General features: G+C 37.1%; 1 protein-coding gene across 9 annotated transcripts in view; it reads left to right on the top strand.

Moving 5' to 3' along the window:
* TRIM37 (tripartite motif containing 37) overlaps positions 1-27,756 on the top strand; it is a 290,609-nt gene that overhangs the window by 48,990 nt on the left and 213,863 nt on the right. For all 9 annotated transcript variants that reach the window (XM_033921675.1, XM_033921674.1, XM_033921671.1 and 6 more), the window contains 3 exons: positions 10,371-10,458; positions 11,383-11,505; positions 20,341-20,464. In XM_033921675.1, the coding sequence (XP_033777566.1) occupies positions 10,371-10,458; positions 11,383-11,505; positions 20,341-20,464 (335 nt within the window). The remainder of the gene's footprint in view (positions 1-10,370; positions 10,459-11,382; positions 11,506-20,340; positions 20,465-27,756) is intronic.

Genomic DNA, 27,756 nt, shown 5'->3' with positions numbered 1-27,756 from the left:
GTTGGTATAAATGCCTTTTTTTTTTTTTTTCCTTCAAGTTTTCTCTTCTTCCTCCGTAGATGTGATGATGTGAAAACAACCTTTTTTTTTTTTCATTTCCGGTGTAGTTCATTGGTTGAATAGAGATTTCCTGTAGATGCATGCTTCTTCGTGTTTTTGTTCGGCAGTGTCATAGCAACCATCATACCTCGGGTATTTCTGTGTCTCTGAGGGACTATATGGCAGGGAGACATTCACCTCGCAATCCTCTCAGTCTATTTGAAATCCGACTCAATCCTCCAACTCCCTGAGTCGTGCAGCGACACACAGCATGAAGTCAACATTCCGCCCCTCCCCCATGTCAGCCACTCATCCACGCTCTCACCGAGCCAAGTTCCGTGCTCGTGTCATCGATCTTTCTCTTTTTTAAAGTAAGTTAGAAGATTCTATATATTCGAATCAGTTAATTCAAACTGTTTTTTTTTCAAAGTCTATTTTCAGTAACAATTTAAAATAATATGAAATATAAACACATTCATTTGAAAGAAAAAAAAAAAATATCAATCTTGATAAACTTACTCAGCGTTTTATTTAAGAAGTCATTGGTTGTTCACATTGTTCTATATATTCTGCTAATTTCTTGTAATCTGTGAAGTTTTGTGTTTTATTTCCCAAAGTTACTTTCATAATCGCTGGATATAGAAGTCCATAAATCCAGTAGTTGTTTTCTTTTTAAGGCAGTTTCTCTGGCAAAATCCGGTACAATGTGTATACGTGCATCTTGACATCTTAAATTTTTATTTTCTTTAGCCAGTTGACATATTTCAGCAACATGTTGGTATCTTAATAGTTTAAATATTAAAGTTCTTGGACCTTTTTGTAATGTTGTTTTTTGTCCTGGTATTCTGTGTGCTCTTTCAATTTCGAGAGGCACTTTGGATTTAAGAGGCAGGATTTTTGGAAGAAATTGTTCCAGGAAAGTGATGGGATCATTTTTTTCCACTCCTTCAGGCATCCCTATAATTCTTAAATTATTTCTTTTTTCCCTATTCAAACAATCTTCCAAGTCTCTCTTCATTATTTCCATTTCTTTCCAAGCTTTTTTATTTTGCATGACTTCAGTATGTACCTCTTCCGATTTTTCTTCTAAGTGAGTTATTTTGTTATCTATTAGGTCCACTCTTTTTGTAAGCATGGCTACGTCGTCAATTGCCTTTTGAAGTTGTTTTTTGATATCTAAAACGATATCTTTGATCTGTCTTATTTCCATCATCATGTCTGTTTCTCCTTCTGAAGGCAGCGGAACCTTTGAAGGTGTCCCTGGTTCAGGCTTTGATCTTTTATTACTGCTTGTTCCTGATCCTCCGGCTCCTGTATCGTTTTTATTTTGTTTGCCCGATGCCATTTTCTTCTTATCCACTGTTTTTTCAATGAATAAATCGATTTTGAAGCTTTAAATTTGAAATATTAGCTTGTCTGACATGGAGCACAGCTATTACCCGACCATTTGCCTGCGTGTCCAAGTTCTAGAATCCAATTATTTTATCTGATCATGGAGGGGTGTGGGTTGAACTTAAAATAGGAGATCAAAACAATGGTAGACCTGTATGGAGATTTGATAATACACTGTTTGCTGATCCAAAATTTTGTGAAAATTTTCATATAAAAATGAATGAATATTTCCAAATTAATGCCACTGAAGGAATCTCAAGTGAAATTTTGTGGGATGCTTTTAAGGCAACCATGAGAGGACAAATTATTTCCTTTTCGGCATATATTAGGAAACAGGTCAAACAACAATTTTCCAATCTGGAACAAGAAATAAAATTTTTGGAATTAAAATTGATTGATAAATGGGAGTATTCTGTATTCCAGGATCTTTTAAAAGCTAAATGTAAATATAATGAGATTTCTTCCAAGTTGGTAAGGAACGATTTATTTTCTCAGCAAGCTTTATATTATGGAAATTCAAATAAGGCGGGAAGATTATTGGCAAATTATCTTAAAGCAAAATAAAGAAAGTCAAAAATAGTTGCCATTAAAGATGGGAAAGGTGATACATGCACTCAAGTTGAACCTATTTTAAAACAATTTTTAAAGTTTTATAAAGCTCTCTCTTCTTCTGAGCCTTATTTAGATAAAGAATAAGATGGTTTAGAGTTTTTAAAATTATTAAAGGAACCTAAAATTCCTGAACATATAAAAGGAAGTCTTGATGAGCCTATATCATTAAAAGAATTGCAAACAGCGTTGAAATCCCTTAGAGTTGGATCCGCTCCAGGTGTTGATGGTTTCACGGTAGAGTTTTTTAAATCATTTCAAAATACCTTATTACCACATTTGTTAAATTTATATCAGGCTCAACTACATAAAGGTAGTAGTATTCTAGGCACTATGGCAGAATCTTTAACTATAGTTTTGCCAATGCCAAATAAGATCCTACATTGGTCTCAAATTACAGGCCTATTTCTTTAATTAATGTAGATGGTAAACTTTTGGCTAAACTTTTGGCTTTACGTTTAGCCAAGGCTCTCCCTTATATTATTGGTATGCACCAAACTGGGTTTGTTGCTCAGAGACATTCCTCTAATAATACTAGACTGGGCTTTTCAAATATTATATTTAACGAATGCCATGAATGATCCAGCCTTTTCTGTTTCCTTGGATGCAGAGAAGGCATTTGATCGGGTGGAATGGACCTTCATGTATCAAGCTATGGAATGGTTTGGTATAGGGACAAGCTTTATACAAATGATTCAATCCTTGTATAGCTCCCCGACTGCTAGATTATATATTAATAATAATTTTTCAGAAAGCTTTAACTTGCGGAGGGGGGTTAGACAGGGATGTCCCTTATCTCCTCTGCTTTTTGATATTGTATTAGAACCCTTGTTATTAGCTATTCAACAGGCAGAGGAGATAAAGGTATTCCCTATTTAGAATGGGAATATAAGTTCTCTGCTTATACAGATGATATACTGCTTCATTTGAGAAACCCTGAAACTACCATTCCATGCTTGCTTGAATTAATAGAGAAATTTGGAAAATTTTCTGGGTATAAGATTAAATGAAATAAATCTGAAGTTCTTCCACTTAATGCACATTGTACAAAAGGTTTATTTGACTCATTTTCCTTTATCTGGAAGGAAGATGGAATAAAATACTTTGGAATTTGGATAAAAAATACACTGGAAGACACAATGAAAGTAAAGAAAAAGCTTTATTACAAAAGGTAACAGAAATGTGTGAACAATGGAATCCTTTACATTTATCTTGGTGGAGGAGAGTCCAAATGATTAAAATGATGATATTACCTGTGGTTTGTTACCAAATGGGTATGATACCAGTTTTTTCAGGGGTCCTTTTATAAAAGGTTAAATAGAATTCTTACAAAATTTATTTGGCTTGGTAAAATTCCTAGAATTGCTTTAGTGTCCTTGCAAAAGTCAATTAGGGAAGGAGGGGTATATTTTCCCAATTTTTATAGGTATCATCAAGCCTATATTTTGCGCCAAGGTATGTATTGGGTCCTCCCAGAGCCCATTGAAAATATTCCAGACTGGTTGTGGTTGGAATGGCGACTCATTTTTCCTCTGCGATTAAGCCATGTTCTTAGTTTCAAAATGCCTAGGATATATAAAGAAAACAAAGTGTTAGTTGATACATGGAAAACTTTGAGATTTGTGAATAATTTAACTTCTATTCCTATATATAAATCAACAAATCTAACTATATGGCTTAACTCCAAGATTTAAATAGGCGGATTCAAGGTCATCTGGAAGTATTGGGTAATGGAAGGTATTAGAACTCTGGACGATGCTATATCTAATGGTAAACTGCTTGATTTTTCACAGCTGCAACACAAATTTGGTCTTAATAAATCACAAAGTTTTAGATGGTTGCAACTGAAGCAGGCCATTCAGGCAGGGATCCCTGAATGGAAAAATCTTAATAACCAATATAGTTTAGAGTTCTTGTGCTTTCAGGTGGACTTCCTGGGACACCAGGCCGCACAGTGGTATAAATTGATATCTGGATTTATGAATAAAAAACCAAAAACTGGCCTTAGGGACATTTGGAGCATTGAGATTAAGCATCAAATTAGTGCGTCTCAATGGCCAAAAATTTGGTCTTGAAGGATGAGTTGTACAATGTCAGCATCTATGAGACAAACTTGGTTTTTTCTGTTACACCGAGCTTTCTTGGACCCCTGTTCGTTTACAAAAGTTAGATAGCTCTAAGTCTAATAAATGTTGGCATTGTCATCTCGAAGCAGGGACTTTAGATCATTTATTATTCTACTGTCCATTCATTTTGGCTTTTTGGAGATCGATTTGGGGCCAAATAAATTGTTTGTTAGAAAATCCTGTGACTCTATCCTATGATACTATTTTATTTGGAATATCGAGGGGAAAAAATTCAAATTTCTGCAAATAATAATAAATTATTACTTATTATGACAGGAGTTGCCATTCAGCAGATTACGTTTAATTGGAAAAACTGGAATAGATTAAATTACAGTTTTTGGTGGAATTCACTGTGTCATATGTATAAGATGGAAAGAATGTTAGCGTTGCAGAAAGGAAATTTTAATAAATTTCAAGAGGTTTGGAGACCATTGATAGAATATTGTAATAAATGAATAATCATTTTTCCCAAGCTGATATAATTGTATAGGGAAAGGGGATGGGAGGAAGTTTAATTATAAATTGATGGGTTGGATTAATAAAGAACAATATATATATGTAATGTTTCAAGTTTAAGTTTCAAGTTTATTAGGATTTTATATACCGCCTATCAAGGTTATCTAAGCGGTTTTTACAATCAGGTACTCAAGCATTTTTCCCTCTCTGTCCCGGTGGGCTCACAATCTATCTAACGTACCTGGAGCTATGTGTAAGAATAGGGTTGGGAGGGAGGGATTTATTTTTATTTTTAATTGTGAAATTATTAAGAATAGATACTCAAGTGATATTGTATAAGTTTAACTATTAATATTTGTTGCACTTGTTGTTAGATGAAAAAATGAATAAAGAATATAAAAAAAAAGAAATGGAGGACTGGAAAATAGCAAATATCACACCTATCTTCAAAATGAGATCGAGGGGTGACCCGGGAAACTACAGGCCGGTAAGCTTGACTTCAGTTCCAGGCAAGATGGTAGAAGCACTGATAAAAGACAGCATCTGTGAGCACATAGAAAAAATGGACAACTGAAAGCAAGCCAGCATGGCTTCTGCAAGGGAAGATCGTGCCAAACAAACTTATTGCACTTCTTTGAAGGGATAAACAGCCAGATGGACAAAGGGGAACCCATATACATCATTTATCTCGACTTCCAAAAAGTCTTTGACAAGGTACCTCATGAGCGGCTACTTAGGAAGCTGTGGAACCACGGGGTGGAAGGGGACATATACAGATGGATTAAACACTGGTTGGCAGGCAGAAAGCAAAGGGTTGGTGTGAAGGGCCACTACTCGGACTGGAGGAGGGTCACGAGTGGTGTTCCGCAGGGGTCAGTGCTCGGACCGCTGCTGTTCAATGAAACGGGGACGAAGTGTGAAGTTATAAAATTTGCGGATGACACGAAACTCTGTAGCAGGGTTAGAACCACGGAAGATTGTGAAGACCTACAAAGGGACCTAAACAAACTGGAAGAGTGGGCAAATAAATGGCAAATGAGCTTCAATATAGAGAAATGCAAGGTCATGCATATAGGGAAAAAGAACCCGATGTTCAGCTACAAAATGGGGGGGATCAGTGCTAGGGAAAGTACCCTTTAAAAAGACTTGGGTGTGCTGGTGGACACAACAATGAAATCAACGGCACAATGTGCAGCAGCCTCAAAGAAAGCAAACCGAATGTTGGGTATTATTAAGAAGGATATTACAACAAGGACGAAGGAAGTCATCATGCCACTGTATTGCGCGATGGTGCGCCTGCATCTGGAGTACTGTGTCCAATATTGGTCACAATACCTAAATAAAGACATGGCGATACTTGAAAGGGTTCAGAGAAGAGCGACGAAAATGATAAAAGGTATGGAAAACCTTTCATACGCAGACAGGTTGGAAAGGCTGGGGCTCTTCTCCCTGGAAAAGCGGAGACTCAGAGGAGACATGATAGAGACCTTCAAGATCATGAAGGGCATAGAGAAGGTAGAAAGGGACAGATTCTTTAGCCTACTGGGAACCACTAGAACAAGGGGGCACTCTGAGAAATTGAAAGAACCAGTGCTAGGAAATTCTTTTTCACTCAGAGGGTGGTGGACACCTGGAATGCGCTTCCGGAGGTTGTGATAGGACAGAGTACGCTACTGGGTTTCAAAGAAGGATTGGATAAATTCCTGAAGGATAAGGGGATTGAGGGATACAGATAGAGGTAGAGATAGGTTATGATAGGGTATAGATAGAAGGACAAGGGGGATTAAATGATTTAGACAAGGATCACCTTATAGGTCATGGACCTCTGGTCTGACCCAGCGGAGGCAACTTCTTATGTTCTTATTATTGTGAACATTATTCTCCAATAAGTCTATCTTCTTAAATCTATAGTATCTTTAATCTCAGCAGTCTGAATTGAATGCAATTCAATGAAATCCTTATCCAATTTATCTAATCAAGGATTTAATTATCTCATTTCAACCTTTAATTCTTTTATTTCGTCGTCTTGTTTCTTATTCTTCCCCAAGACTCTGAATTTGTGGGGACAAAGATTTCCCTAGATTAACCACCAAATCCCACAAAGGTGACATTTATTAAATACATTGCATTTTGTATTTATTCCTTCTGTATGTATTTTTACAGATATTTTTAATACTCCAGTACAGGTAGGAACTGAATTTTGACTCTCGGCTTTTAATGATTTTATGTTAAATATTGCCCTTGCCAAAAAGAATTGGAAAACAAACCTACTTACGCTAAAGGGCCAACAACAACAACAAAAAAAGAGGGGGGAGGACAATGAAATATTCAAGGCATCAAAATATTAAATGTTTATTGTAAAAAAGCAAAAAAAATAAAAAAATAACATACACCTCACGCAAACATATCGAGCCAACCATATTCTGGACAAAAATAGATGAAACACTCCAGGACTGCGACCCAAAAGACCTCATCTCTCACTGGAATAATATAGCCACCAACATCCTGGACGAACTAGCCCCACTACAAACCAAAACTAGAATCAGTAGAAGATCAGACCAATGGTTTGACAATGATCTGCTCCAACTTAAAAGACAATGCAGACGATTAGAAAGAAAATGGAGAAAAACAAACCTAGATCAAACGAAAACCGCCTGGAAAAAAATTACAAACAATATAAACTTCTACTAAAAGACAAGAGGAAAACTCACTACACAAATCTTTTATAGGCACAGAAACCCAAAATACCAAAAAACTATTCCAAATATTAAAAGACCTTACTGACACCAAACCCTACACGACCACTAACAACACCTCACCCCCCTCAGCTACCCTTTTAGCAGATCATTTCAAGAACAAAATTACTAACACCAGAGCCACCCTCCATTTTACCCCATCCCACCTAAACGAAATCACAATTCACCCCACAGATAAAGAATATACTGCAGCAGACAGAACATGGTCTCAATTCCCCAACATACAATGGTCCGAACTCAATAAACTCTACAAAAAATACAGCCATGCTTCCTATGACCTCAACCACTGCCCATCATATCTCCTTACCACCTCCAGTGTAAAATTCCGTACTCTACTTCTGCAGTGGATACAAACTACACTCACAGTTGGCATTTTCCCTACTGACCTCAGCGAAATCATCATTACCCCAATTCAAAAAGACCCAAAAGGACCAACGGACCAACCATCCAACTTCAGACCCATTGCCTCAATACCACTATATGTCAAAATTATAGAAGGCCTAGTAGCCAAACTCCTCACAAACTATCTAGACGACCATAACTTACTCCACCCCATGCAATCTGGATTCAGAACCAACTTCAGTACAGAGACACTATTAGGCTCCCTTATGGACACCGCCAGACAACATCTTGGCACAGGGAAAAAAATGCTTCTCATACAACTGGATCTGACTGCAGCATTTGACCTAGTTGATCATAACATCCTTCTTCAAATCTTGGATGCAATAGGTATCTCAGATAAAGTATATTCTTGGTTTGAAGGCTTCCTAAAATCCAGAACCTACAGAGTAAAATCAAACAAAGAAAAATCAGATCCTTGGTCAAACCCTTGTGGCGTACCACAGGGATCCCCACTATCCCCTGCTCTCTTCAACCTATACACTGCCTCTCTAGGAGCATACCTGGACAACCTAGGCATAACCACCTATAGTTATGCGGATGATATCACCATCCTCATACCATATGACCTGCCAAAGACCACCATGATAAACATACTACATCGAACACTAGAAACAGTTACGACCTGGATGAAAGAACACAAACTGAAACTCAACCCAGATAAAACTAAATTCATCCTCCTTGAAAATGACAAAGTCCCAACTATAACCAATTTAGAACTTAACTCAATCAACTATCCAATCCAAACCACCATAAAACTACTAGGAATGACAATAGACAGATGCTGTACTATGCAACCGCAAATAAATAAAACCATACAGAAATCCTTCGCAATAATGAGAAATCTGAGACAAGTCCGGAAATTCTTTGAAAGAACGCAATTCCAGCTTATAGTGCAATCCCTAATCCTAGGATTGCTAGACTACTGCAACATCCTCTACCTCCCCTGCCCTGCCACGATGACCAAGCAACTACAAACAATCCAAAATACTGCTCTGAGACTCATCTACTCATTGAGGAAACATGATCATATCACAGAGGCTTACATCAACTCACACTGGCTACCAATCCAAGAAAGAATACTATTTAAATTCTACTGCATGATATTCAAAACCCTAAATGGAAACAGCCCAACCTACCTAAACAATCGCCTCATCCAAGCAACCTCAACCAGACATAGAAAAATGCACTCCCCATTCACACCTCCCCCGATCAAGGAAGTAAAACGATACGATGGCCTCCTAGCCACTCGAGCCACAAAACTAGATAACCAAATCTCCACCCTACTGTTAACCACCCCAGACTACAAAATTTTCAGAAAAGAAATAAAAACTATACTCTTCAAAAAATTCCTGAAACAGTCCTAACCTCACTTACTCTTAACAACTCTAGAAATGACAAATGATCTACTCTTTACAACTCTAGAAATGACAATTGTTCTTCCATTGTAACCCCCATTTTTTCATATCTTTTGTAACCCCCATTTTATATCTTTTGTAATCCGCCTTGAACCGCAAGGTAATGGCGGAATAGAAATCTCTAATGTAATGTAATGTAATATGTGGATTTCAAAATTCTATGAATAATTAATAACCAAACCACTATATAGTAGTGAACATGAGACAGAAAATTTTTTTTTATATAGCTATCAGGGTTGCAAGCCTCAGAATTTGGAACTATTTTTACCCTATTTAGGGTTTTTCAGTAGAAACTACCACTTGCTCCTACTCACGTCACCGGCTGCAACCCGCCCTACTCACACTAACTTTTATTTTAACAATCATTTATTTTTTCTCAAGATTCTTTTTTTACCTTTAAAATTGATAAAGCAAATCAATAATTTATAACTTCTGAATAAGGTTTAACTTAGCTTTTTAAAAACAATCCATCTCATTTCAGAACCCAAAATCGGCAGACTAGTGCAAGCAAAAACCATAAGACATAATCATTTCTTAGTACTTATCTGTAGCAGCAATTTAATATGTAGTTGGGGGTACTCAGTTGATATTTGTTAACTTCCCTGCTGGCACGCCCTACTGGCATTTCAGGGCCTGTCTGGAGGGCCTTTGCGCATGCGTGGATGTCAGCGTGATGATGTCATGCATGCATGTGATGTCATCACGGCAACAGCCATGCACTTCTGGGTGCCTCGAGCCATGGCCACTGCCTTTAGTGTGCCCCGGCTCGAAAAAGTTTGAGAGACACTGTCTTATATGAAATGTTTTATAGGAATGAAGCAGTAGGAAGGAACAAACAAAAGCATTTTTGGAAGGGTGTCTGTTGCCAATACTTAAAGATGATGATAGAGCCAAATTGGATTGGGATATCTCCATATAGGTGCTGGGGGAAACTATTAAGGTGCTAAAAATGGATAAGGTGTCGGGTCTAGATGGTTACATGGCAAAGTTGTTTTGGGTTGGTTTTTTTTACAAACTTTTCTGTCATAGCCTGATCCCCAGGCCAGTTACGGTATTCAGTAAAACGCTACAGACAGGATTCTTGCCAACCTCAGCCAAGTTATTGTGAGCAGGTCTTGAACATCAGAGAAAACTTAATTGCTATAACTGCATTAAACTTTCCTTTCCTATTTTAGATGTGAAAACCATCTTGAAAAGCTCAGTGTATTCTGTTGGACATGTAAGAAATGCATCTGCCATCAGTGTGCGCTTTGGGGAGGAATGGTGAGCCAAAAGTTTCCTGATATCTGAGAAAATTGTAATGACCTGCATCTCAGAATTTTTATATCAAAGCAATTCAGAGAAATTCCTGAGATCCAGGGTGTTTTATTTTGAAGCAGTTACTATATATATATCTGATGAAGAAGTTCCCCTAAGTGAGATCTTCTAGTTTGTTCTCTCTTTTGCGTAATACCCAGGCAGGTTCACTCTGAAATAAAACTGTAGTGTTGCAAAAGTATTATAGACAGAATTAAGACAAATTTAAAAATTGCTCATTAAAACTTTGCTCATTGAAATACAGTATAACTAAAATAATGATCTAAAGAGAAACAAAAATGCTACTTATATTCATGGAATAAAAAAAAAGTAGGTACTGTAGTTTTAAATTAAAAAATACAGTAACTAAGACTTAGGCCCCCTTTTCAAAGGCAGCGCTAGCAAGTGCCGTGCAACAAATGCTTTGATGCCCATCCAGTCCCTATGGACATTAGAGCATTTACTGCGTCGGCCCATGCTATCGGGCTTAGTAAAAGAGGCCCTTGAATTTTTAAGATATCAAGTATTTTCCTGACAAGCCTAATTCTACCAGCAGAGCATTCCAGTTTATACACAGTCTTTTCTTAGTATTTGATTTTTAAATAACTCTAGGTGTGTGTTCTTTTTTATTTGCTTATTTATATTCTACTTGACATACAATTTCAATGCAGAACACAAGAATATAAGAAATATCATATTTAAAACAGAATAAACAAAAGATAAACAACCAGACATTTGTATTACTGTATATAGTTAAGTTCACAATACTACGGTATATATGAATTGTAAAGCAATTAATGATTCAATTTGTTTGCTGGCCTTCCAAATATTGTGCTTACTCATTTTTACACTTTTTTGAGCTGTTGTGTAATGTTCCGTTCTGTCTTTTAGCATGGGGGACATACCTTTAAACCTCTGGCTGAAATTTATGAACAGCATGTCACAAAAGTAAATGAAGAGGTAGCTAAACTTCGGCGACGGCTTATGGAACTCATCAGTCTGGTGCAGGAAGTGGTAAGAAGACAAAAGTCTGTTTTTAGAACCAGATCAGCTGATGATAGCAGAAAGTTGACTTATCCCCACTCTGTTCATTTTTTTTTCTGGTTTATACTGCCATAGCTCAGCTCCCTGCAAAGTTTGACTGCTTGTAGAGTATTGATCTCTATTCAACTTGATTTTTATTTTCTTCTTTAATTTTCTACCATCCAAGATAAATGAGCATATGAGTTCCATATGTAGCCAACACACATTCTGTCAACCCCCATGTCTCATCACCAAATGCCTTACTTGGCGCTTCTTTGTATTCAATTTTAAATGCCAGACATTAGACCTAATTTTTGTATGTTCTTTCTCATGATCGCTCAAATTTTTGTATTATCCACAAAAAGGCAAACTCTTTCCAACCCTTCAGAAATATTGCTAATAAATATATTGAATAGAATTGGCCCCAGTACTAATCTGAAGTATTCCATTACCTACTAGATGGGCCATTATGGGCAGATTAGATGGACCATTTGGCCTTTATTTTATGTTTTCCAAACAAATTCCATTGGGGGCGTGGCTTGGACGCGGATGATGACGGTCGGGTGAAGGAGAAGCTCCGTATAAACAAGCATATTTAACAGAAATTACTACAAAAAAAAATAATTTCCTACAAACTTGAGAGAGAGAACTTAAAATCTAACTCATTAACTGAGACGTAGAAACGTTTTAAATATAAAAAAGTGGAAGTAAAAGTCCCGTTTTTATATCTGAGAAGAAAGATGTAAAAGGCTGGAGATTAACGGAACTTGAAAACTGCCGGTGAGCTATTTAAAGATAAAATCTTCCTCTTTAACTAATATGTAGGATAGCTGCTTCCTGACATACTATAGAGATTGGCTGTTTTATCTGCCAGAGATAAAGCGAAGTATCCTGTGAAAACCTACTTAGCAACGGTTTTATTATTTCCTCAGCAGGCAGCTTTGAACAGGAGCCTTGCTGCCAATTTTACGAGGAAAACGGCGGTTGAAATAATATAATATAAATATAATATAGATACTGATCTCCACTGTTGAAATTGAAAGAAACCTATGATATAGGAGATTGTCGGTTTTTTTTTCAACGCTTGGGCAGAATAAAGGTTTAACGGTTTTTTTTTTACCTTAAGAAATGAGAGGTGCAGAAAACTGAAAAATATATACATCAGTAAAAAAGAAAATATACTGAATGAAATAGTGCTCTCCTCAATAGAAGCTGCGATTGGGCTTATAAGAGGAGAGCAAAAAAAAAAAAAATACTTGAAGAAAAGTAACATCGAGATAATTAAGAAACGCTGAAAACTGAAAATTTACATCAAAAATACTAAAAATATACTGGATGGAATATTGTTCTCCTTGATAAGAGCTGCGATTGGGCTAATAAAAGGAGAGGAAAAAAAAATACTGATTTTTAGCGCTGAAGAAAAGTATCAACAAAAAATGACTAATGGATTTATTAAAATAAATCTGTAAAAAGATTGAACAGCTATATCTAAAAATCTAAGGAAAGAAAGACTGCTAATTTGAATATTAAAGCCTTCATAGAGGCTGAGATAAGGCTTGAAGGTAAAGAACAAAGAGAAGGACTACCAAAAATTTTTGTATTCACAGCAATAGAACTTGAGTCAAATAACTCACAGTTGCTCTAAGAATATTATAAAAATTTTTAAATCTGATCTAAATATAAGATTGGGACAAAAAAATTTTTTGATATAGCAAATAGTAAAAACATAAATTGAAGATTCAAAAGAAAAGAGATAAGAGACAAAATATTGAAACTGATACAAAGAGACAGTGAAGAAAAGCAAAGATAAAGAGAAGAGAAAAATAACAGAAGATGACATCTAAAAAACAAAACAAATGTGATTCAGAAGCAAGTGGTTCAGGTATTGGTAGCAGCAATAAAAGATCAAAACCAGAGCCAAATAACACACCCTCAAAAGTTCCATTGCCATCAGATGAAAGCCCCGACGTCATGGAAGAATTGAGACAAATTAAAGAAATAGTATTAGACAGCAATAAAAAACTAAAAAAAGCAATTGAAGATGCCGCACTACTCACCAAAAGAGTGGATATAGTTGAAGATAAAATAAATGACCTAGAAAACAATACAGAACAACTGAATACAGACATGAGAAAATCTAAAATAATATGGAAAGAAGTTGAAGAAATTAAAAGAGACTTGGAAGATAGCCGAAATAGAGAAAGAAGAAATAATTTAAGGATCATCGGGATTCCAGAAGGGGTAGAAAAAAATGACCCTATAACATTCCTGGAACAATTTCTACCTAAAATACTACCTTTAAAATTCAAAGCTCCATTAGAAATAGAAAGAGCACACAGAATTCCAACACAGAATAAAAATCTTCAATCAAGACCAAGAACATTAATATTTAAACTTTTGAGACACCAACAAGCAGTAGAAATCTGCCAACTTGCAAAAGAAAATAAAAACCTCAAATGTCAGGATGCAAGAATCCACATTGTCCCTGACTTTGCAAAAGAAACTGCATCACGAAGAAAACAATTCCTAGACATGAGACCCCAACTACGAGCTCTAGGGGCAAGATTCGGCCTTCTTTATCCAGCAGTAATGAAAATCACCATAGCCAACAAAACTCAAAACTTTTCAGATCCTACAAAACTTCAAGATTTCCTCGATCAACATGAACAGCCAATGACATCTTAAACAAGAACTTATTATCGAATGCTATATATGTATTAATATTTAAATTTATATTTAATTTAATAAAACATAGAGATTTAATATGAAACACAAATATAGAGTTCGATATAAAGGCGGAACTTTCAACTTTAATTGAAAAGAATTAGAAGAACATATAATTATAATTTAAAATGCAAAAACATTCTAAACGGACTGGGGAAATATATACTAATCCTTTATGAATGTCTTTAAACATATACCTAAGCCTTAAAAATATAAGACATAATATTTCAATTATAATTAATTATCACTTTGAACTTATATCTGATTGAACTTGAGATTGGCATTGATGTCATATGCAATAATTCCTTAAAAAATAAAGAAATAAAATAAAATAAAAATAATTCATACATAATATTTAAAATAAGAAAACAATTTTTAATACCATTTAAACTTAAAATAGAATAAAATTAAAACATCTATAAAAGGGAAAATTTAATAAATAAATAAAAATGGTAGTAAATATAGTTATACATTGAAATAGCTTGTAGGAGTTATATACACCTAACCTCAATATACGTATCCAAGTGGTCATATTAAAATGGGAAGGGAGGGGAGGGAAGGGAGGGAAGGGAAAATGGGGAAACAATAGAAAATGGAGTAAAGAAAAAAAAAGAGTTATTCTAAAAAATATTTTAAATATTGGGGAAAAAAAAAAATTTTAAGAAAACAATTCATATAATTTTAAAGAAAATATATCAAAAATACATAAATGGATCTTAAAATAATATCCTTAAACGTTAATGGTCTAAATCATATGATAAAAAAGAAAAAAGCACTATTATTTTTAAAAAGGCAAGAGGCGGATATATGCTTTATACAAGAGACCCACCTCTCAAATATTGAATCTAGTAAACTACAAGGAGGATGGGTCAAACATTGTTTTTTCTCACCAGCTACAAAGAAAAAAGCAGGTGTTGCTATTCTAGTAAATAAAAAATGTAATGCTACATTCAAATTAAAGGCAACAGACATTAATGGAAGATGGATAATTGTGGAAATGAATATGGGAAATACTACCATGACGATGATTAATATATACGCCCCTAATTCGAACCAAAATGAATTTTTCAAAACTCTTCAACAATTGATCTTACCACTGGCTACTTCAAATCTAATAGTAGCGGGGGATTTCAATGCTGTTATGGATCCTATATTGGATAAAAACCCAAGTAGATATATAAAATCAATGGGCCTAGATAATTTAATACAAACTTGTGATTTAATAGATATTTGGCGTATACTTCATTTTAAAGGACGGGAATTTTCATTTTGTTCTCATGTTCACAATTCTTTTTCAAGAATAGATTATATTTTTATATCAAAACATCTAGCACATCAAGTAACAAAAGCTGCCATTGATCCAATAATTTTATCTGATCATGGTGGGGTATGGATTGAAATTAAAAACACAGATCATAATACAAATAGACCAATATGGAGGTTTGATAATACATTGCTTGCTGATCCAAAATTCTGTGAAAATTTTCAAATAAAAATGAAAGAATTTTTTCAAATAAATGATAAAGATGAGATTTCTAGAGAAATATTATGGGATGCATTTAAAGCATCAATAAGAGGACAAATTATTTCATATTCGGCTTATCTTAATAAACAAAATAAAAAACAATATATTAACTTAGAAAAAGAAATAAAAAATTTAGAATTAAAACTTGTAGAAAAATGGAATTATTCCACACAACAAGAACTATTAAAACTTAAAGGTAAATACAATGAAATATCATCAAAAATGATAAGAAAAGATTTGTTTTCTCAGCAGGCACTGTATTATGGGAACTCAAATAAGTCGGGAAGAATACTAGCAAATTACCTAAAAGCGAAAAAAAAGAAAACAAAAATAATTGCTATAAAAGATGAAAAAGGTGATACATTAACAAAAATTGAACCAATCTTAAAACAATTCCTAAAATTTTATAAATCTCTTTATTCTTCCGAGACTTATTTAAATAAAGAAAAAGAAGGTTTAGAATTCTTGAAATTATTAAAGGGTCCAAAGGTTCCTGAACATATAAAACGAAGTTTAGAAGAACAAATATCACTAAAAGAATTAGGAACAGCTTTGAAATCCCTTAGAGTTGGATCCGCTCCAGGTGGTGATGGTTATACAGTGGAATTTTATAAACATTTTCAAAATTTTTTATTACCCTATTTATTAAATCTTTTTCAATATCAACTAAATCAAGGTTGTACTAAAGGCACTATGGCAGAATCATTAACAATAGTTTTACCAAAGCCAAATAAAGATCCCACTTTGGTATCAGACTACAGACCTATTTCTTTAATAAATGTAGATGGAAAATTATTAGCAAAAATACTTGCATTAAGATTAGCTAAAGCTCTTCCCCATATTATAAGTATGTCTCAAACAGGATTTGTTGCTCAAAGACATTCATCTCATAATACTAGATTAGCTTTCCATATGTTATACTTAACAAAGAAAATGAACGAACCTACCTTTGCTATTTCTTTAGATGCAGAAAAGGCTTTTGATAGAATAGAATGGACATTTATGTATCAGACATTGAATTGGTTTGGAATAGGTCCTGGATTCACACAAATGATACAAACACTATATAACTCCCCTTCTGCTAGATTATACATCAATAATACGTTTTCAGAAAAATTTAATCTACAAAGAGGAGTTAGACAAGGATGTCCTTTATCTCCTTTGCTGTTTGATATTGTTTTAGAACCCTTAATATTAGCAATCCAACAAGCAGGGGAGATACAAGGTATACCTCATTCAGATAAAGAATATAAAATATCGGCTTATGCTGACGACTTATTATTATATTTGAGGAACCCAGAATCTACCATTCCACATTTACTTGAACTGATTGAAAAATTTGGTAAATTTTCAGGATATAAGATAAATTGGAACAAATCAGAAGTACTCCCATTAAATATACATTGCACAAAAGGTTTATTTAAATCATTCTCTTTTGTTTGGAAAGAAGATGCTATTAAATATCTAGGAATTTGGATTACAAAAAATTTAGATGACACAATGAAAATTAATGAAAAAAATTTATTACAAAAAGTAACAGAGATGTGTGAGCAATGGAACCCTTTACACTTATCTTGGTGGGGAAGAATACAAACTGTTAAAATGATGATATTACCTGTAGTCTGTTACCAAATGGGAATGATACCAGTTTTCTTCCAAAATTCTTTTTATAAAAAATTAAATAAAATATTGACAAAGTTTATTTGGCTTGGGAAAAATCCCAGAGTTGCTTTAGTGTCACTACAAAGACCAATTGCGGAGGGAGGGGTAAATTTTCCCAACTTCTATAGGTATCATCAAGCCTATATTTTACGTCAAGGTATGTATTGGATCCTCCCAGAGCCCACTGTAAATATCCCAGATTGGTTTTGGCTAGAATGGAGACTTATGTTTCCATTACGTCTTAGTCATGTAGTTAGTATCAAAATGCCAAGGCTATACAAAGAACATAAAATATTCATGGATACATGGAAAACTTTAAGATATATAAGTAATCTAACTCCTATTCCAATTAGTAAATCAACAACTCAAACAATTTGGTTAAACCCCAAGATCAAAATAGGCGGTTTCAAAATAATCTGGAAAAACTGGATGACAGCAGGTATTCGTATTCTAGACGACATAATAAAAAATGGTAAAATGCTGGAGTTTTCACAATTGCAACATAAATTTGATCTTAATAAAACACAATATTTTAGATGGTTGCAATTGAAGCAATCCATTCAGGTAGGGTTCCCTGAATGGAAAAATCTTACTAATTATCACAGCTTGGAATTCTTGTGTTTCCAGATAAACTCAATAGGACATGAAGCCGCACAGTGGTATAAATTAATATCCGGATATATAAATAAAAAACCAAAAAATGGTCTTAGAGACATTTGGAGCATTGAGATAAAGCACCAAATTAGTGCATCTCAATGGCCACGACTTTGGTCTTGGAGGTTAAAATGTACAGTGTCAGCATCTATGAGACAAACTTGGTTTTTTCTTTTACATAGAGCTTTATGGACCCCTACACGTTTACATAGAATTGATAGCTCTAAATCTAATAGATGCTGGCACTGTCATGTTGAAATTGGGACATTAGACCATCTTTTATTCTTTTGTCCACTCATCTTAAAATTCTGGAAATCAATTTGGCCTCAAATTAATAGGATGTTAGAAAACCCAATAGCATTGACATATGATACTATATTATTTGGAACAACAATGAGAAAAAAAAGTCAAATATCATCAAATAATAACAAACTATTGTTTATTTTAACTGGAATAGCAATACAACAAATTACATTTAATTGGAAAAGACATGACAGATTAAATTACACTTTCTGGTGGAATTCTGTTTGTCATATATATAAAATGGAACTTACCATAGCAACACAAAAAGGATATATTAATAAATTTCAAAAGATATGGAGACCATTAACAGATTTTTGTAATGAATGATTAACTTTTCCCAAGATAAAAATTTGATTAGAAGGGAATGGGGTGGGATTTTATTTTTGGTTTTTACACACTATATCAATGTTGAATGAATTTACAATAAAGTTGTTTTTAAATATTATTGATTGAACGGGAGGGAGGGAAGGGGGATTAATACATTTAAAAGAAATGATAAAAATTTAGAATTACTGCATAATATTATAAATTTTGTATAAAATCAATTTTCTAAAAAATGTTAAACTTGATAATAATAAGTGTGTTTATCAAGTGTACATGTTTAAATTTCTAATAAGTATATTTGAAACACTTGTTGTAACAAAAGAAAATGAATAAAGATTATTAAACAAAACAAACAAACAAATTCCATTTATCACCACTCTCTCACTTCTGTCAGCCAACCAGTTTCCAATCCAGTTCACCATTTGGGGGTCTTAATTTCAGCCCACTCAGCTTATTTATGAGTTTCATGTGAGTAACCATTGTCAGAGGCTTTACTGAAATATGAATAGACTACATCTAGCAGGTGTCCTTGATCCAGTTCACCCCAATCAAAGAAATCAGACATTCATTTGGCACCATTTTCCTTTGGTAAAACCATGTTGTCTTAGATCTTGTAACCCATTGGACTCAAGGATATTCAATATCCTTTCCTTCAGCAGCATCTCCATTAAGTTTCTAGCCACTGAAGTGAGGCTTTTTGGCCTGTAGTTTCCCAGTTCTCTGTCCCTATTTTTGTGAAGAGACTATATCGCTCATCTCCACTCTCATAGAACCTCTCCTGTCTCCAAAGATCTATTAAAATAAATCTTTGAGGACATGCCAATATCTTGCTCAGTATCCTGGGATGTATCTCATCTGGCCCCATGGCTTTGTCCACTTTCAGTTTTTTTAACAGATCATAAACACTTTCTTCTTTGAGCGATCATCTACTTATTCCCATACATACCCTTGGCATCTGACCACGGTGGTTCTGGAATTTAAATACAGAAGTATTTAACATGTTCACTTTTTTTCCCATCATTCTCCACAAAGCAGTTCTCAGCATCTTTCAGTCCAACAATTCAATTTCTAGCTTTTCTCCTTTCCCCAGCATATCTGATAGTCTTTTTTTCCTATCTTTGTCTCTAGTCATTTTTTCTTCCTCCTGTGCTTTTGCTAACCAAATTTTCTGTTTCCTTGAACTTTATTCAATAAACCTTTGTTCTTCTTGCATTCTTATGTATTTCTTGAATGCTATTTCATTTGCCTTTATTTTCTCAGCCACTTGTTTGGAGAATCATATTGGTTTCCTTTCCTTACATAAAGATCTGTTGTCATTTTTATAGTCCTTTCAGCTTTGATCACTGTTCTTCCACATCTCTGATGTCCTCCCATCTAGACAGTGGTGTAGTAAGGGAGGATGGGTCCGCTCTGAGTGCGGTCTTGGTAGGGCCCCTATCCTCTCTGCCTCCCTCCTGCTCCTTTCTGACACCCCCCTCCCCCCGCCGCATGTTCCTTTCCTTCCCTTCCCTCCCCTCATACCTGTTAACACAAAAATCAAATTGGTTGATATTTTAAAGCAATGATGACTGTGGAGTTAAATGTCAAGAGGATAGTTCAGTATATCAGCCTCTTTTATATTCTGTTTATCCTAGGAAAGAAATGCTGAGGCAGTACGTAGTACAAAGGATGAACGGGTGCGAGAAATCAGGAATGCAGTAGAAATGATGATTGCACGGCTTGACACACAGCTAAAGAACAAACTGATCACACTGATGGGTTTGTGTTTGCATTATTTTGGGAAAGCTGCTATAGTGTCTAAAATGCACAGATTAAGAGATTGCATAGTCTGTTTTCCGATAGCATATCACAAACTGAAATACATTTCAATAAAGCTATCTTAATGGAGAAAGGTGACTGGTGGAATCTGTACTGGAACTGCTGCTTTTTAACATATTTATAAAATGATCTCAAAATTGGAATGGCTGAGATGATCAAATTTGCAGGTGATAAAAATTATTCAAAGATGATAAATCACAAGTAGATTGTGGGAAATTAAAAGAGGACTTTGCAAGACTAGAAGATAAGGGATCCAAATAGCAGATGAAATTTAATATGGACAAGTGCAAAGTGAAGCACATGTATAAGAATAATGTAAACTATGCAATTTAATAATTAATATTGAGTATTGTTAAGACTGAGTAGTCGGTTTATATTACAACTGTTTTGGTCTTAGATATTGTTACATTTTAATTATACACTGCTTTAATACTTTGTGATAAGCAGAATATCAAGTAATCAATTCAGTCCAGTCAGTTTTTACATTAGGAGTCATCACCCAGAAAAAAGATCTAGATGCTATTGTAGATGATGTATTGAAATATTTCACTGAGTGTGCAGCAGCAGCCACAAAGGCAAATAGTTTGCTTTTTCTCCAATTCTTCTAATAATTCTTAATATCCTATCATGATGCCTCTGTATCTCTCCATGGTGTGATTGCATCTCAAAAAAGATATAGCAGAATATAGAAAAAGTGCAGAGAAGGGTGGCCAAAATGATAAGGGATGATATGACTCCTGTATGAGAAAAGACTAAAAGGGTTAAGGCTTTTCAGATTGGAGAAAAGGACTGAAAGGAGATTTGATAGAGGTTCATAAAATTGAGAGTTGGCATGGTTAATCGCAAATTGGTTGTTTACACTTCAGAAAAAAGTGGCTAGGGCAGGGGTGTCAAAGTCTCTCCTCGACGACTGCAACCCAGTTGGGTTTTCAGGATTTCCACAATGAATATGCATGAGATCTATTTGCACACACTGCTTTCATTGTATGCTAATAAATCTCATGCATATTCATTGGGGAAATCCTGAAAACCTGACTGGATTGTGACCCTCAAGGAGGGACTTTGACACCCCTGGGCTAGGGTGTATGCCATGAAGTTACTTAATAGTATGCTTAAAAAACATGTTAGAGAAAATATTTATTTCACACAGCACATAATTTAAACTCTGGATTTTCCTTCAATACATAGGATTGAATCAGGCACTCATCTGATGGTGCAGGGACAAAATTACTCTCCCATAACATAGAACATTTAATTCAGACTTCTGAGCATGTGTGACCCTTCCTGCATGCAGCAGGTTCTCCAGCAATCTGATTTTGCTCTTTTCATTCTGCTAAACAAATTGTGAAACAAAATTCTCTTATATGAATGTTTGTTACTAAATATTTGTTTTGTTCAGCACTGTTTTCAATTATTTTCTTTACAAAAAATATAGGAATCAGAATGTCTCCGGAGTCAGGATTTAGACCTGGTCAGAAATGCAGTAGAAAGAACCAGAATTTCGACACTCATTCCAAGTGGCCTTTGTCCTTGGATCCTGACCATGATTAAAAAGAGTACAAACATTTTGCTTGAGTGTCACTATAATGATGGTGAGATTATCTCAATTATTTTTAGAAACATTTTGAAGCTGAGAAAGAGCTGCTGCTTGAAAAATCAGGACACCTGTGTAGAAGACTCCTCTCCACCCTAGCCTAGCCAGCAGTTTAATCATCCCTGCGCACCACCCTAGCCGGCAGTTTAACCATCCCTTATAGCTGTAACCCCTACCCTGGCATCCTGTTTGCCTATCTTGATTGATTGATTAGATTATGAGCTCATTCGAGCAGGGACTGTCTCCTTTATGACTCTGTATAGCACTACATACGTCTGGTAGCACTCTAGAAATAATTACCATATATACTCAAATATAAACTGAGATTTTGGGGCCAAATAAATGGTCCAAAAATGGGGGTCTCTGTTTATTTTGGGGTCAGACCCACACCCTTCCCGAACCTGTTGCAGGTCTTTGCCAGGCCTAAGGTAAGACCTGGGGGGTCCAGCGGAGGCCTGGGACAGGAACGATCCCTCCCCTCTCCTGCCCCAGCCAACTTTAACAATTTTTATCTCCCTCCTGCCCCCGTACCTTTTAAATCCTTGGTGGTCCAGCAGTGGGCCGGGACGGGAGGGATCCATTCTGTCTCCTGCCCCGGCTGACTTTAAACAACTATTATCTCCATCCTGCCCCCTCTGCGTACCTAAGTCCCTGGAGGCCCAGCGGTGAACCACGGCAGGAGCAACCTTACTTCGCTCTTGCCCTTGCGGAGCTGCTAGGTAATTGGTTGCCGGGAGTTCTTGGGGGTCCCGCGAGAACTTGCAGCAGCCAATTAGCTAGTGGTTATGCATGGGCAGGCGCGAAAGAAGGTCGCTCCTGCGGCAGTTCACCGCTGGACCACCAGGGACTTAACAGGTACGTGGAGGGGGCGCGAGGGAGATAAAAGTTAAAGTTGATTGGGGCAGGAGATGAGAGGGATCTGTCCTGGCCCACTGCTGGACCATCAGGACAGACAGCAAACAGTAGGCATGGTGGAAGCCTGTAGGGCATCAGGAGGGAGGGGAACAAGGTACAGAAACTGGCAGGGCAGGAAGGAGGGGGGCCTGGATACAGAGACCGGCAGGGGAGGGGAATGGATGCAGAGCCTGGCAAAGGAGAGATGGGGGCTGGGTGCAGAGCCTGGCAAGGCAGGGCACTGTGCTTGAATATTAACCCCCCCCCCCCCCGGGTTTATATTCAAGTCAGCCTTTTTTTCCTCCTTTTTTGGTGGGGAGGGGGAAAAGGTTACCTCAGTTTATATTCGGATCAGTTTATATTTGAGTATATACGGTAATAGTAGTAATAGCAGCATTGGGAAGCTGTTCCACACATCCACCACCCTCCTCAAGTTGTCTACACCATCGGGGGTATCGACCCTATTGCATATTTTGGTATCATCTGCAGAGGCAAAACTTATCAGACAACCTTTCCATAATATTGCTTACAAAAATGTTAAAAAGAATCAGACCATGTGACTTAATCCTTGTGGCACACCACTGATAGCATCTCTTTCTCAGAATGAACTCCATTTACCACTGTCGCCTTCCACTCAACCAGTTTCTAATCTAGTCAGTTATTTTAAGGATTCATACTGACTACAGTGATCAAAAGAATCTAGTTACCCAAGGGGACCACCAGACATTAGAGTGAAGTGAAAAACATGTGCAATGCTGACCAACCTGTCTCTGTGCTGTCTTTTGTCCCAACAGTGCACACCATCTATGCCAGTGTTAGTTGCAGTAACAGGTGATTTTTCATCTTTGGTGTTTCTCCAGCTTCCCAAACATTACCGGTACTAGTTTTTTCTTCAAAAGGATGCTTGCAGATTTTGTGAAGGGTTATTTCAAGAACCTAACGTTACAGTGCAATGAGTGTAGAGGTACTGAACAGCTGGGTAGTTACCCTCAAACTGCATGTTTTTGCAGAAGATATCAATCATTTTCTTTGGCTCCAACTCCTTCCCCAGTGGCCTGTGCTATAGCCTCTCAGTTTTTCCCTTTCAAGTATGTTCAGAAGGTATCTGATCTTCTCTGATTTTTTTTTTTTTTTTAATTTTGGGTTGTTGTTTTTTTTTTTTTTTTACTGAGTCTTGAGGCTTTCAGTGCTGCAGAGGATTCCAGTACTCCTGGGATGGCTTTTGACTGCTAAAAGACAGACTCTTGTTAAAGAGGTCTGGTGCTAGCAGGCTTCTCTAATCTTGGGGTACCTGCCTAGCCAGCTGTTCTAACAGTTGAGGCCACTTGGGGACTGTTCCCCTCATAGCAAGGCTCACCTCAGATTTTGTCCAGGGCTTGAGGGCAGGCTGTGTGGCCTTGAGTTGGCTCTGAGGACCAGAGAAGATGCCAGCTGCATAATTTATTCCCCCATTGACATGCGAGGCTTTCTGGGGGTCGGGTTCTCAGCCTATCGTTTTTTTTTAAAGTCTGGCTGGCAGCACAAAGAAGCAAGCATCTGTTTTTGTTACTTGCCTGAGGCAGAAGTCTTCTTTCTGTTCCAATGTATTCTAGTTTTCATGCAGGATTTTTCTCCTTAGGTATTTGATTTTTAAATAGCTCTAGTTGTGTGTATTTTTAAGTTAGCTTGAATGCTGCTACACAACAGTCTTTAATCTATTGACTGTCCATGTAAATGAATGAAACACTAACCCCTGAAGAAGCCATGTATGAAACAGCAGGCTCTGTTGGGTGCTTAAGCTAAGTGTTTCTTCTGTTTCATTTACTATCACAGTTTAAATATCAAGAAAAATAAATAAAGAAAATTTTAAAATAATTTATTTAAGCAATAAAATTAAAAGGGTTTTTTTGAGACCAGTGATAATATCCATGACCCTAGTGACTCGGGGTGTGACCCGTAGTTCGGGTGTTTGAGGTCTTTTTCTTCACGTTTTAAAAATGTTAAAGTTTGTTGCATTTCAGTGCTTATTTGGTTGTGGGCAGGTTATTTAGCTTCCACTTTGGTTCGAAGTAGAATACAAGAAATATCACAGTTAAAAACAAAAAACATTTGCTCTGAACTGTGGGAGAGCAGTTCCTTTCCTGCACTATAAGATGATGATAACAACAAAAGCCTTGTCAATCCTGGACTGGTATCTATGGAAAACTGTTAAAAGTGCATAACATTGCTATTTGTTGCCTGAAAATGTGGTAAAAGCAGTTGATGAAAACCTTATAAAAACTCCTCTAAACTAAGTTCTAAAGCAGTCTGTCTGGTAGTCCTGAACCCCATAGGATTATGCATTTGAACCTGCAAGTTGCTTGCAAAATGCTGTCAATCATCTTTGACTTCTGCCTCCTTCAGAGGAAGCTACTCCTGCGCTCTGTTTTTTTTTCTGCAATCAAGTTGCTTAGAAGGGTTTCTGCTTTTGGTTTTATTATTTTTGAGTATTTTTTCTTAGTGTTCAGTTGGAGGCTCAGTGCTCAGAGGTTCCCACTTGTTAGGACCTCTGTCTGGGAGAAGACACAGATTCACATTGCAGAAGTCTGCTGCTAGCAGGATCAGCCCTCAGAACATCTAGCTAGCCAACCTGTTTTTATATTTTTGGGAGCTCAACCTGCTTTTGTATTTTTTTGGAGTTCAAGGGCCATCCCTGATTTATCAGGAACTGGAGCGCGGACTGTTTGGCTCTGCCCCGGCTTGACCGGGCTTAATAGTGGGCTGACTGCGTAGTCCTCTCTCCCTTCACAGAATGAGGTTTTCTGGGGATTGAGACTGTCTGACATCGGTTCAATATGCAGCCCAAAGACCAAGTTTGTCCTGTGAACCTGTGAGGCAGAGCTCTTCATTTGTACCAGCTGCCCTCATAAGCTGAAGCAGGCACATGGCACAGTAAGTAAGACTTTTATATAGCCTATTGGGAAAATTGGGGGGGGTGGGGGTGTTGTTTCCAAAAGTGAAATTTGAAGGTTTCTGTAGCCAGAGACAAGGTCCCCCAGCTCTAAAACCCTTTCCCTGCATTTTTTGTACTCCAGGGGCGTTCCCCTGGGCCGTTTTTGGTGCGATTTTGCTAACGGTGGCCATTTTGGTTTTTAAACAGTCTTTTCTTTTTTTTTTTGCTAAAACCTCCATCTGCCTCAAAACCCCTCAATAGGGATGGACCCCTCAGGCCTTCCAGGTTTGCATTGGATGGCCTTCCAAGGAGCATCATCAGACAAGTTGACAGCCACATAGCGGGAGGAAGACTTGATCGGCTGGTGACCTGCCTACCGGAAGCCAAGGTAGAAGACATAGTGAGCCGCATCGACAGGATCCTCAACAGTGTGGAAGAAGAAGATACGGCGGTGGTGATCCATGTGGGGACGAACAATGTGAGCAATAGGAACCACAGCAGGGAAGTACTGAAGGACCAGTTCCGGATGCTAGGAAGGAAGCTGAAGACCAGAACGCAGAGGATAGCATTCTCGGAGATCCTGCCGGTACCCAGGGCCATTGAGAAGAGGCAGATGGAGCTACAAGCAGTCAACGCGTGGATGCGGCGCTGGTATGAGGAAGAAGGATTCCACTTCGTGTGCAACTGGACAACGTTCTGGGGGAAGAGCAAGCTCTACAGGAAGGATGGACTCTACCTCAGCAGAGACGGAACGAGGCTACTTGCAAGCAACATCAAGAGAGAAGTAGACAAGTTTTTAAACTAGGAAGAAGGGGAAAGCCGACAGTCGACAGAGAGAGAGAGTCGATGGTTCGGGAACTGGTATACCCAGAGGATACTGTGCAAGAAGATAGAGGGAAAGACTCACCGGATTACAGGCAAGAGAGATTGAAAAGGACACAAAAGGGAAGGAAATGCAAGAAAGGAAAAAGCTGCAAACTCAAGTGTATGTACACAAATGCAAGGAGCCTTACAAATAAGATAGGTGAATTAGAAGCCATAGCACAAAAAGATAACGTTAACATCATAGGCATCACGGAAACATGGTGGACTGGGGAAAACATCTGGGACACCGTGCTACCAGGATACAAACTATATAGAAACATAGAAAGATGACGGCAGAAAAGGGCTATAGCCCATCAAGTCTGCCCACTCTACTGTCCCACCCCATTAAGTCAGAGTGCTTCTCGACCCACGTAGAGATCCCACGTAGATGTCCCATTTATTCTTAAAGTCGAGCACGCTAGTGGCCTTGATCACCTGCATCGGTAGTTTGTTCCAGTGATCCACCACCCTTTCTGTAAAGAAATACTTCCTGGTGTCACCACCAAATCTCCCTCCTCTGAGTTTGAGCGGGTGCCCCCCTTGTGACTGAAGGTCCCTTAGGAAAGAATATGTCGTTTTCCACCTCGACACGACCCGTGACGTACTTAAATGTCTCAATCATGTCACCCCTCTCCCTGCGCTCCTCTAGAGAGTAGAGCTGCAACCGCAGAGACAGAGTGGCTCAAAAAGGTGGGGACGTTGCCATATATGTCAAAGAGGAAATTGAATCTGCTGGAGAGAACATGCCACAACTGACGGATAAGTTAGTCTCTATGGGTCAAAATTCCAAGAACAAATGGCCTGGAAACGAAGATCGGCATCTACTACCGACCCCCAGGGCAGTCCAAAGAAATTGATGGAGAAATGACAGACGAGATTAAACGCAACCGCAAGGGAGGCAACACAGTTATCATGGGTGATTTAAACTATCCGGGAATAGACTGGAACCTAGGCACCTCCGGCTGCATT

This window comes from Geotrypetes seraphini, chromosome 15, assembly GCF_902459505.1.
Source record: "Geotrypetes seraphini chromosome 15, aGeoSer1.1, whole genome shotgun sequence".
In the NCBI taxonomy this organism is placed as follows: domain Eukaryota; kingdom Metazoa; phylum Chordata; class Amphibia; order Gymnophiona; family Dermophiidae; genus Geotrypetes; species Geotrypetes seraphini.
Note: the sequence above shows the minus strand (reverse complement) of the source record. Positions and strands in the feature narration are given on the sequence as shown.